Consider the following 13,088-nt stretch of genomic DNA (forward strand, 5'->3'; position numbering starts at 1 on the left):
CTGTATGCTTACAGCTTTGCTAAAAGTGCATTTTGGCAATGGCGTAAAGCAACCAATTTTATTTAGTCGAAAAGCTCTTTTGGCGTAGCTAGCTACTACCACATCATCCAAGAATTTATGCTAGAACTATTATAGTACCCCAAAATATATAAAAGTGCATTTTGGCAATGGCGTAAAGCAACCAGTTTTATTTAGTCGAAAAGCTCTTTTGGCGTAGCTAGCTACTACCACATCATCCAAGAATTTATGCTAGAACTATTATAGTACCCCAAAATATATCAACTTATATATATCAACTTATTATTTAAATCCAGACAGTTTGCAAAGATCCAAAGTTCATTTATTCACAAAACTTAAATTTCCTTTTATATGCCTATTATTATTCACCTGTTTATATTGATCACCAACTTACAATCAAAATCAAATCATTCAACCTCCCAAATGATACATCATCCATAAGAATTCAAGCCTCGGTACCATGTAGGTCAAGGAATATTGCGCCATAGCACAAATTATCAGGCACCGGAATGAGTAACTGCTGTGCTGTTCATATAACCAGCCCTGTCATGGGTTTATGGTGAATAAGTATGTAAAACAACCCAAGTTTTTGGCCATTCATGAATCCTCTCCACTAAGATCTCCCCATCGAACATTGTACTTGGCAGCAAGATAATGTGCTCCAACTGGTCCTCGGCTACCATAAGGATAAAGCTCTGGAACAATCTTCTTCTCTTCAAGTTCCTTCAGTAATGGTGTAAACAACGCCCAGGCAGCATCAAGCTCATCACTCTGAATAAACAACCTCCGTTCACCTTCTATTGCATCTAAGACCAGCCTCTCATATGCATCTGGTATTTCTGTTGGATACCTTCACATCAAAACTAAAGAATTAAAGTGATGCTCTCCAAAACCAAAAGAAGAACAAAAGATAATACAGATGCACAATTGCTCCATCAATTTGGCCAGGTCTGCAGATGGATATTACTAAGGTAAAATGGTCAGGACATGAGATTAATACAGTCCCCTTACTTTTAATATTAATTAGGATTTTATACAAATTCTTTTAAAATAAAACATTAAAGAATTCAATCCTTACATGTGCTATAAAATAATTACGAAACATGAATAAAGACATTCCAAGGCTTATCACTTGAGAAGATTTTATGAAATTGATGCTCACAGTCCCACTCCATAATTGAGTATTCTAGGTCATATATTACATAGTTAAGATTGCAAGTATCATTTGTAGGTAATTGTCTAAATAGTCTCTTACCTTGATCGATAAAGCAAATTAAGGTCGCTGCGATCCAATCTCATTCCAAGACCAGGAAGTTTGTTGTTGATCTTCAGGTATATAGCTTCATCAGGATGGAGTCGGAGCACAAGCTCATTTGTAGTCTTGTCTAAGTCAGTTCCAAAATTCCGCTTGTACAGGTTTCCAGGGACATGTCTGAACTGAACTCTGATCTCTGCACTGAAGTTTCATTGACACAACATTCTCAAGTCAACCAGTTAAGCATATTCTACAATATATAGTGAAAGAATAGATCCTCATGAAAAGGGAAGAAATACTGCCTACCGTTTGGTATGGAGCGCTTTGCCTGCTTTCATCAGGAAAGGAACCCATCCCATCTTGCATTGTTGATAAAAAGAGCAGCCGCGGCAAATGTTGGCGTGAGACTACCCTTTGGCACAGTTGGGTCATCAGTATATGCAGGATATGATTTACTACCCTTGTTGTGGCCCTTGTATTGACCAACAATTACATTTTCAAGCAGAAGCGGTTGCATTGATCTAAGAACCTTCACCTGAATGAAGCCACACACAACAAAGTCAATGATTAACTTAAAACAATAGCAAGGAGTGTAGCATTTCCATAACCCACCATGGGATTTAATTCTTCTTTGGTGGTGATGGTGGTGTGTGGCTATACCTTAAAATAGGATCTCTAGCAATCATAGAAATGGTACACAAAGAAGAACAGGAGACCACAATTCTGGTTCGTAAAATTTGTAGAAGAAAGGAAGACCGAATTACCTTTTCATTTCTAATGTCTTCCGCATCTAAGCTGACGGGAGTCTCCATTGCAAATAATGCCAATATTTGCAAGAGATGATTTTGCATTATATCTCGTATGATTCCATAGTTATCAAAATAACTGGAAAAATTTACCAATAAAATCAGCTGATCTGGGTGTCTGAAACAACTTCTAGTATAATAACAATATCTTCAGGCAACATATACAACTCACCCCCCTCGTCCCTCTGTACCAAAATCTTCAGAAAATATAAATTGTACATTGCGGATGTAATTCCTGGACCATAGAGGCTCGAAAACAAGATTGGAGAATCGAAGCACTGATAGATTCTCAACCAACTCCTTACCCAAGTAATGGTCAATCCTGAAAAGATATCAATAGAGTCAAACATCATCACGCATCTTTCTTTAAGGAAGCAAATGAGAGACAAACCTGAATATTTGATCCTCTCTTAGATACTGCTTCAAACTTCTAGTTAACTCGCCAGAAGACTCAAGAGTCCCGACCAAATGGTTTTTCAACAATGACTCTTGTCCAACCAGTTGCTGATGAAGCTCTAAGGCTAGCACATTTCGCCACATCCACAAAAATGTTTGGAGGTATTGATGAGTAAAACAACCTGTTCGATAGCTTTCCAGCCTAAAATTCCATTTTCTTACATTGGGTTAAAAAAATAAAACTAAAATAAACAAACACCAAATTTCACACAGGGAGCTAGTAACCAGCTTCCTAAACATGAATCTATTTTACAATTAGTGGAACAATAAGAAATATGCCAGTTACTTGGTCCATTGCAGAGCAGAACTCCTCACGAACCTAGTAATAGTTTTTATTTGGATTCAATACATTTACCAGAGACTTACATTTACTAACAGGATTTTACCTACACCTTCTCCCAATTACCTCCTCCTAGAATTAGGGAGTATGGAAAACTTCACTGCAATTAAATAACCATTTAATACCCCATGATATCAAAGGGGCACAGAAACAAAATCCCACCAATAGATGGTTAATGAAATGTTCCGTTAGTTCAAGGATTCAATGGCTCCACTGCTACCAAAAATTGCAAGTGAAGTAATTCATAAAGGGAAAACTCTAAATAAAGGGACTTTTAATGAAGGAAAGGAGGATTTATTCAACTACACCATTAATCTGTGAGTTGAATTAAGAGCATTTTATCATACTTTATTGTTTGAAATTAATATTAAAGCCCTTTAATCTGATTCACGCGTCAGAGGTTTCTTGCTGGCAATAATGCCAGGCCCCCGACAGTTTCTCCATTACAAAACGAGATCAGATTCATCAATGGATAGACGGCAATTAACATCGATTAACAGAGTACCACTTTCCCACAAATATAAATCTGCTTGTTGAAGTCAAAATTTGATATCAACATCTCTTGCCTTCCCTGTAATATTTTATTGTATCTCAAGGCTTAAGTTTCCGTTCACAAGGCTAATTTGTCATGTAATAAAGATGATAAAATCAATCCTCAACTTACTAGTTGGACATGCATTAGTAGAATCAATGAATCCAGAGTTCCTATAAAACTACTAATTTCCTATAAAACTAGTTTCTAAACTTTTGAGAGAAGTGTGTCTGGGGAATTTATCTTTCCTGTAGAGTGTGAGAGTACTGGGTATATTTGGGTTTCTGGGAAGTAAGATTCGTTACTCAAATATTTGTACTTTATTTGTACTAAATAAACAATTATTCTTTCTTGCCTCCGTGGATGTAGGTTTAATTACCGAACCTCGTTAAATTCTTATGTCCTTTATTTTTCTATAATTATTTGGTGCGCTTGATTCCGCATTCCGCGCACAACAAGTGGTATCAGAGCCGATGGTTCGTACTTGGGGGGATACGATAGTGTTCACGTATACGGTACTATTCCTGTATACGGTACTGTTTACGAATACGGTGGAGACGGCCATTTGTACTTGGGAGACAATCTATTGTAAGTAGTGTGTATTTTTACATGTCTAGGAAAGTTCTAAGAGCCTAAGGATTCTGGTTTTTAATTGGGACTGAGTTCCCGTCCAGTTTCTTGGGAACTTTCCTAGTGCATTTATTCACGCGAAATTAACATCATAGAGGTTATTTTTCAAGTGAAAATAGTTCGTTAAAAAAATGGTAGAAGGTGAAACTTCCAGAATTAGGGAGAGATCTACCGAGACTATTTCAGGAGACACTTCAGGTGGGAGGCGAGATTTGTCAAATCGCTATTCAGTACCTATTATAGGAGACCAGAAGATCGATGTTGAAAAGTTTGATGGGAAAATCAACTTCGGCATGTGGACTGCACGTGACAAGCACACACTCAACTTATTCAAATGTTACTGACAAAATAATATTGTCATACGGGCTTATAAGTTTTTAAGTCGACATGTCGTATTTTAGCACAGCTTTAAACTGACATAACATCTTATCTTCTGGAAACTAGTTTCAAAGCTCACACCTCAACGAACTTCAGTAGCATGGTTCCCAAATGTTTGGGCAACTTCTGTGATACGTTGCCAGTGTTAGAACTGCAAGCTAACAACTTTCATGGAATCATTCCTAAAACCTTCGTGAACGGAACAAATCTGAGAATGATTGATTTTGACAACAATTCATTGCAAGGAAGAGTACCTAAATCCCTAGCCAATTGTGTGAAGCTAAAATCTTTTAATCATGCGGATAACCAAATAACTGATGTATTCCCTTCTTGGTTGGGAACTTGGGAACTCTACCAGAGGTAGAGGTTCTCATTTTGAAATTCAACAACTTTCATGGAGAAATAGAGGAACCTCAAACAGGTTTTGAGTTTCCCAAGCATCGCATCATTGATCTCTCTCATAATAGCTTTGCAGGTAATCTTCCATCAAAGCACTTCTACTGTTGAAATGCCATGAAAGATATCAAAGCAAGTAAGCTAACATATTTGCAAGTTAAACTGGTGCCGCATGATTTACCTAGGTTTACCAACTATGGTTCCACTGATTACTCACTAACAGGGCCAACTCAACCATATTTGGGGACTTAGGCAAATGGTTTTAATTAATTCTTCTTAAAAATTTTAATTATATATTATTTATTGAAATCCATTCTTTAAACACTCTAAAATGTAAAAATTATTAAATAAAATTCTATTATATTGTTGCTAATCCATGAAATTTTAATTCAATTATAACATTTTCACTTATTGGTTTTTTAACTCAAATTACGTCTTTTTTACTACTTTCTAGATTAAACTAATTTTTTTGTTCTTCTATTTTCTAAAGTTTTTCGATATAGTTTTATTTTAAAATAGATAAAACAAGCACACCAAAAAAAAATAGTAGATGAATAAAAAAATATATTAAAAAGAAATAAGAACAAATAAACAACTCAACTAATTAAGAGAATAATAAAAAGATAAAATATGGAATTTGAGATGAAATTATAAATTAACTTTATCTTTATATTAATTTTTTGAGAATTTGAGTGATGACCAATAGCCATAGAGAATAGAGAAAACGATTAGATTTTTTCTTTTTCTTCTTGTGTGGAAAGTATAGGAAGCAAGATTTTTTTCCCTCTCTTTCTTTCTTTCTCTCAAACTCTAAGAACATATCGTGTCTTGATTGTTGGAGGAAAAATTTAATGGATAAGTAATAAAATGTGGGGCTTTTATAGAGGTTTCAAATGAATATAAAACTTTTTAATTATAACATATTAATTCTAATTATAACATATTAATTCCAACAATGAAATAGAGTTTGTAAGATTGAAACTATTAATTTATCGGTTTTGTAAGAATTAAAACTACTAAGTACTACATTAAATAAACTTTATGGGAATTTGATAGTTTATTTAAGATAAGATAATTACAAAATAATAATAAATTAAATGAATAATAATGACTTTTAAATTCACTTTCCCGTTTTATATACAAAATAATCATCTCATGGCTATACAAAATAATCATCTCATCCAAACAAAACTATTGCTATGATTCACACTTCGGGTCTGTTTGAAATTATTTTTGAAAGACTTAAAAGTGATTTTAAAAAATTTAAAAGTTGATTTTAGTCTTTGATAAACTTTCAACAAGATCACTTTATCCTATAGCAGATTTTAAAAAACGAAAAAGAGTAGTTTTTCAAAATTTTGATTTTGACAATTCATTTCATAATATATATTATAAAAATCTAAAATTATCTTTTATTCAATTAGGAAACAAAATCACTACATTTAAAGAAATCATTATTATTTCTGTTTATATTGAGGTAATAAAATAAATACGATTAACTTGTTTTAATTATCAATTATTCTTTATGCACATAAAATATTCTTATATACACATATTATTATAAAATAAGTGCATGTATAAATAAATTTTTTAATTTATGTCTATTTAAGTCATTTTAATTCTTATAGCATTTTAAAAATGAAATTTATCAAACACTTTTAAAAATAAAATTTACTAAACGTTTAACTAATTTTTTTTACAACTGTTATTTTTATAACACAACTAATAGAAATTATTCTAAAAATTATAATATTACCAAACTAGCCGTTAATCTAAAAAGGCTTTGCAAATAATTGTTTGTCAAAGCCATTAGTCAATCATATACTACTACTTAAGTCACTTAAGTCATTCAACTTTGGTTCTCATATCCTCGTAACAGTACTATAGAAAATAACTAAGGAGGATGAAAAGACAGAGTGGCACCAGCTCTCTATGCTCACAGTTTTGCTAAAAGTGCACTTTGGCAATGGCATAAAGTCACCAGTTTTATCAAGTCGAAAAGCCATTTTCTTTTAGCGTAGCTAGTTACTACCACATCATCCAAGAATTTATACAAGCCGAACCTAAAATTTGTGGCGTTTGTGGTTCAAAACTATCAAAAATTTCTTCTCAAGAGTTTCCAATTTTATGATTTACTTTCAAAGTATCACACTATGAATACATGTCGAATACAGAAATTCACTAGTCTTAATAAAACGATTATATTTTCATAAATCCCTTACGGCTCACTCAGCTCCAGAATCGGCAAATATATCAACATATTATTTAAATCCAGACAGTTTGCAAAGATCCAAAGTTCATTTATCACAAATCTTAAATTTCCTTTTATACGCCTATTATTATTCATCCTGTTTACACTGATCATCAACTTACAATCAAATTCAAATCATTCAATCTTACAAAATTTTCTAGGAGTGATTTAATCTTTGTACTCTCTAGATTCCATCTATAATCAATTTGTTCAATAAAGCGTCAAGCCTGTTGTGCGCAGAATGCGGAATCAAGCGCACCAAATAATTATATAAAAATAAAGGACACAAGAATTTAACGTGGTTCGGTAATTAAACCTACATCCACGGAGGCAAGAAAGAATAATTGTTTATTTAACAATTAATAGAGTATAAATATTTGAGTAACGAATCTCACTACCCAGAAACTCAAATACACTCAGTACTCTCACACACACTCTCCAATTGCTCACACTCTCAGAACTCTCAAAAGTTTAGAAACTTATAAGCTTAACAAATGTTTTGGGATACTTTACAAATGAAGAATGCATCTCTATTTATAGCAAAAAAAGGTTGCACTATTGCACCATCCGCTTTGCAATTTGTCAATTCTCCTATCTGTCAATTTGACAAATTTTGCTAACCTTTTTCATTTTTCTTCATTTGGTGCAGGATTGTCAAAAGTCATATATTCTACAACTTGCAATTCGGTGCTGACTTTGAAAAACCAAAAGCAATGCATGTGGCTCACTTTTCTTTTTGAACCAATTTGAAAAAACTCACCAAAAAGCTTTGACTTTTCAACAAAGCCCTTCCTGGGTTTTAGTCGTGGATATAGGTACCTTGGTACCGAACCTCGTTACTTTGCTGTGTGTTGGTTCATTGATTTCTTCTTCTTTGTTCTTGGTTCTTTTCATAAGAGTTGTTTGATTCTTTAATTGTTCTTGGTTGTTTGAGTCTGGTAACTGCTCTGATTTCATAACAATATTATCTTTATTTATTTACGAATTATTATCTTTAAAGCGTAACTCAAAAAAATCAACATTAACAATAAATTTACAATTGCCTAAGGGTATTACGTTTGAAAATATTATACTCGATAATGGATAAAGCTAAATAAATATCCCTATTTTTTGATATTACATAAATTGAAAGTATTTAAGATTTTTAAATTAAAAATAGTTTTCAAGCATTATATATATAACATGTACACTGAAATACCAGAAATATTAAAAACAAAATTCAATTTTAAATTATATTTCAATTTTTATAAACTCTTTTTAAATCGTGACTAATTTCTCATGTCAACTGTTCTAGCTTTGTTGTCTAAGACCTGTATGAGAATGAAGAGACTTTTAAGGTTTTGAACTAATTCTGTAGACCTTCAAGTCAAATGGAAATTTTTTTGCTTCCGTTTTATGTTTCTTGTGGCCTGGTTCATTGTAGATGGGATACAAATAATCGTTAAGCCACCGAAATTAAAATTGATCGATCTACATGTTGAAGTGTAACAATCGATTCTTTATTACACGTCTTCTGCCCTTGTCTTCACGTACGTCTTGCCGATCTAACAAAGCCAATTATTCGGTGACGGCCACACTAGGGAACTTGACTAATTGACTTGCACTAACAAGTCATTAATAAGTCCATTAACGACTTCGTCTTCGAGTGCTTGCTTTTCCGGATACCACCACATACTCATACATCCTAGCTTCAAGATAAACAAACTTCTCCATTTCCACACTTGGATAAATCAGAACATAGCAATAATTCATTTGCAATAATTGAAAGTTGCCTATATAAAGCATCGCAGCTTTACTACCATTATGCGCGCCATAAAAGCGAAATACCATAAAGACACATTTTAGATCAATTCCTGGGGAGACAAATTATGGGGTTATCATTACGTTTCTTCACCTTTATGCACTTAGTTTCTTCCTTGTTAATATTTCACCTTGCAATTGCTCACTTCACTTCTTCCGTGCAGCCACACGCACTCTGCCACGATCAAGATCGTTCTGCCCTGTTGAAATTCATCGAAAGCCTTACCATTAATAGGAATGCTTCAAGAAATCCTTTGTCTTATCCCAAGGTTGCATCCTGGAATCAGGATGAACAAAATAGTGACTGCTGCTCTTGGGATGGCATAAAATGCGATGAGGACACTGGTCATGTGATCAGCCTTAACCTCAGTAGCAGTTGGCTCTATGGCTCCATCAACTCTAGCAGCAGTCTCTTTCAGCTTGTTCATCTTGAGTGGCTTGCTCTCGCAGATAACCATTTTAATTTCTCTGTAATCCCCTCTGAAATCGTCAACCTTTCGAGGCTGACACGTCTATCTCTCTCTGGTTCTTTTTTTGCTGGTCAAATACCTGCAGAATTGCTAGAACTCTCGAGGTTGGAGGTTCTTGATCTATCATCAAATTACTATCACCTGAAACTCCAAAGGCCTGGTCTAGCAAATCTAGCTGAAAAGTTAACCAACCTCCAACAACTTGACCTTACCGATGTCAATATTTCTTCTGCAGCTCCTCCTACATTGGCAAATTTGTCTTCTTTAATTTCCTTATCTCTAAGTGAATCCTTTTTGCACGGTGAATTCCCTACAGAGATTTTTCAATTGCCCAATCTTCGATTACTTGAGGTCGCATACAATTCAAATCTCACTGGACATCTGCCAGAATTTCAGAAAAGCAATTCCCTTGAGCTTTTGAATGTTGCATTCTCGGGATTTTCGGGCAAGATTCCAAATTCAATAGAAAATCTTAAATCATTATCTCAATTGTATTTGCAAGGCTGCTACTTTTCTGGAAAAACCCCCCCTTCACTTGGTAATCTTACCAAGCTCGCTCATTTGTTCCTTTCTGGTAATAGATTTTCGGGGGAGTTGCCTACTTCCATTGGAAATCTTGCTTCTTTGGAAATTCTAGCTATCAATTCATGCAATTTCTCAGGGGAATTTCCAGCTTCGTCACTTCGTAATCTAACCCAGCTTACTGCTTTAGCAATTAGTGAGAATAATTTTTCATCCCTAAGTTCTCGTTCATTGTCTTGGATCGCTGATCTAAAGAAACTCACTATTTTAGACCTTGAATCCAGCAAATTAGTTGGTGAGGTCCCTCCTGCGCTCATGAACCTAACACAACTTACTCAGTTATCTCTAGCTATGAATCACCAATTAACTGGTCCGATTCCATGTTGGCTGATGAACCTGAACAAACTATCCCTTCTCAGCTTCAGAGGTAGCAGATTGAGTGGCCATATCCCCATTGAAATTTCGAACCTAACCCAATTGCAGATACTGTATTTTGCAGCGAATCAATTGGAAGGTTCTATTCCTAGCTCGTTCTTTGAGCTCAAGAATCTTGTGAAGCTTGAACTCGCCGGCAACAAATTGAGTGGCACATTGGATATAAACAAGTTCCTACTTAACATGAAAAGTTTAGAAGTGTTAGTTCTCTCGTCAAACAAATTGTCACTGCTCACCGAAGCCACTGTGAATACCTATTCCAAGAACATAAATGTTATAGGATTACGTTCATGCAACCTTACTGAGTTTCCACATTTTCTGTACAACCAAAAGTTCCTGGATTCGGTGGATCTTTCGTCCAACAGGATAGCTGGTCAAGTGCCTGGGTGGTTTTTAAACAACGTACTCGTACAAGGTTTTGATTACTTGAACCTTTCTCACAATCTATTGACAGGCTTCGGGCAGGATCTCTCTGTTCTTTCATGGGCTGTGACTACTTTAGACCTTAGTTTTAACAAGCTGCGAGGACCACTCCCAAATCCAGTACCAGCGTTCACCTCATCCTATCTAGTTTCAAACAATCAGCTGACAGGGGAAATTCCACCATCAATTTGCAGTTTGAATGGTCTTTATGCACTTGATCTGTCTTACAATAACTTAAGTGGCATGCTTCCAGGATGTTTGGGAAATTCCAGTGTTCAGCTTTGGGTATTAAAACTGCAAGGTAACAAGTTCCACGGATTCATTCCTGAAACCTTCAGCAAAGGAACAAATCTGAGGATGATTGATTTCAGCGGCAACTTACTGCAAGGGAGAGTGCCCAAATCGCTAGCCAATTGCATAAAGCTCAAATTTCTTAATCTTGGGGATAATCAAATCACGGACTTCTTTCCTTCTTGGTTAGGAACTCTTCCAGAGTTAGAGGTGCTCATCTTGAAATCCAACAACTTTCATGGAGTAATAGAGGAGCCCAAAGCATGTTTTGAGTTTGTTAAGTTGCGTATCATTGATCTCTCCCATAACAGATTTGCAGGTAATCTCCCTTCAAAGCACTTCGAGTGTTGGATTGCCATGAAAGATGTCAATGTAAATAACCTAACATATTTGCAAGATCCTCTGCTGGGACCCGTCAGGTATCCTGCGCTTACTTATTATGGGTCTTCTTATTACTCGCTAACATTGAGTAACAAAGGCACAGAGTTGGAATATGAGAAGCTCTCAAATTTGATCACAGCAATTATTCTCTCCAACAACAGTTTTGTAGGAGAGATTCCAACATCAATTGCTAATTTGAAGGGGCTTCGGACTCTCAACCTTTCCAACAACAATCTCCAAGGTCATATTCCACCAACTTTGGGTAACCTAATTGTGCTCGAGTCATTGGACCTCTCCAATAACAAGCTCTCTGGACAAATTCCTCAACAACTTGGAGAGTTGACGACACTTGAAGTCTTTGATGTATCCGATAACCTGCTCACAGGGCCAATACCACGAGGGAAACAATTCAACACATTTGGGAAGGGTTCATTTGATGGAAATCCAGGATTGTGTGGACAACCTTTGTCAAAAAAATGTGACAACTCTGCGACTTCACCACCAGAAGAAGACCCACACTCAGAATCTTTATTTGCATTTGGCTGGAAGACAGTTCTGATTGGATATGCAAGTGGGACTGTAATAGGAGTGGTACTTGGGCACATCTTCAGTACAAGAAAGTATGAATGGCTTGCCAAGACTTTTCGACTGCAACCGAAATCTAATGGAAGGAGGAGGGTCGGGAGACACAGGCAACGGATGTGATTAACCTTTTTTCTTTTTCTTTTGCGAAGGGGCTGCTTTATTGTGCTTTAATTTTATTTTTTCTTCTTTTCTCCGAAGTTTAATAAACCTTTTATTATTGTACATATACTATGTTGTTAGTGCAAGTGGGCTAATAATTTGGTGGTTCTTGGCCACTTTACCTTCAGCACAGTGCACGGGCAAATATGAATTGATCGTCTGCTTCATCTTTTTTATTTTTAATTCAGTACCTTGTTATTGTCCTGATTTGATTGAATGATCATGTCTTTAATTAACACAATTTACACTAATAGTTGTAAAAGATCAGTGCAGCATTCTCTTTTTCCAAACTTGAAACAAAATGATTTCGAAAAAAATCATATAACTGATGATCAGGCCTTACTGATTTTGGCATCGGCACACAGGTCGGGGAATTTTTTGTGTTTTACTTTTCATAATTTCCATTATATATATTCTCTAGTTTTATGAGGCAATAACACCGAAATCAGTTAAAGAATTGCTTAAAATTACGAATTAATTTCTCAAAGAGTTCTCTATCAATGCAAATAGAATTAAGTTTTTGAAGAATCAAAAACTTACTTCGGGTGCCTGCTGTAAAATAAAATCATTAGTCATCAAATATGTGCTGGTAAACATTAACTATCATCAAAATTCAATCACAAAGTTAGAAGTGGCGCAAAAGTAATTTGAAATAGAAATACCTTTAACAAGTTGAAACGTAAAAATATAGTAAACTTGAGTGATGCTTATTTTAGTCTCCGTTTGATAAAATTTCTCAAATAGAAATTATTTAATTAGAGTTTTTACATTACCAAAAGAAAAGAGTACTTACCAAAAATATTTGAGTTCAATCCGAGATTTTATAAAAAATTGTACAATTACTTTAATAGGTTAATTTTTTTAAATTATGTTATGAAATGATGAAATAAGATTATTAAATAAATTAAGGATACTTTAGATGGTTTAGCTCTTTAAAAAAAAATTACAACCTCTACTTCT

The 13,088-nt window shown here is 34.8% G+C and overlaps 2 protein-coding genes across 2 annotated transcripts; one reads left to right on the forward strand and one right to left on the reverse strand.

The window, feature by feature from the left end:
* Positions 1–452: 452 nt before the first annotated feature.
* LOC112100997 (glucose-6-phosphate 1-dehydrogenase, chloroplastic-like) lies at positions 453–2,830 on the reverse strand. Its single transcript, XM_024190883.1, is given in 9 exon segments — positions 453–868; positions 1,274–1,474; positions 1,580–1,622; positions 1,625–1,808; positions 2,038–2,158; positions 2,252–2,401; positions 2,471–2,532; positions 2,534–2,677; positions 2,822–2,830. Coding segments are annotated over 9 exon segments (1,167 nt in total). The 3' UTR covers positions 453–615.
* Positions 2,831–8,930: 6,100 nt separating this feature from the next.
* LOC18052188 (receptor-like protein Cf-9 homolog) lies at positions 8,931–12,089 on the forward strand. Its single transcript, XM_024190884.1, has one exon. It carries the CDS (start codon positions 8,931–8,933, stop codon positions 12,087–12,089), a length of 3,159 nt encoding a protein of 1,052 aa, XP_024046652.1.
* The last annotated feature ends 999 nt before the right edge of the window (positions 12,090–13,088 follow it).

The sequence above is a fragment of the Citrus clementina genome, unplaced genomic scaffold (genome assembly GCF_000493195.1).
Source record: "Citrus clementina cultivar Clemenules unplaced genomic scaffold, Citrus_clementina_v1.0 scaffold_2, whole genome shotgun sequence".
In the NCBI taxonomy this organism is placed as follows: domain Eukaryota; kingdom Viridiplantae; phylum Streptophyta; class Magnoliopsida; order Sapindales; family Rutaceae; genus Citrus; species Citrus x clementina.

Excerpts from the sequence above, each read along its gene's own strand:
- LOC18052188 (XM_024190884.1), top strand. The coding sequence starts at position 8,931 with ATGGGGTTATCATTACGTTTCTTCACCTTTATGCACTTAGTTTCTTCC.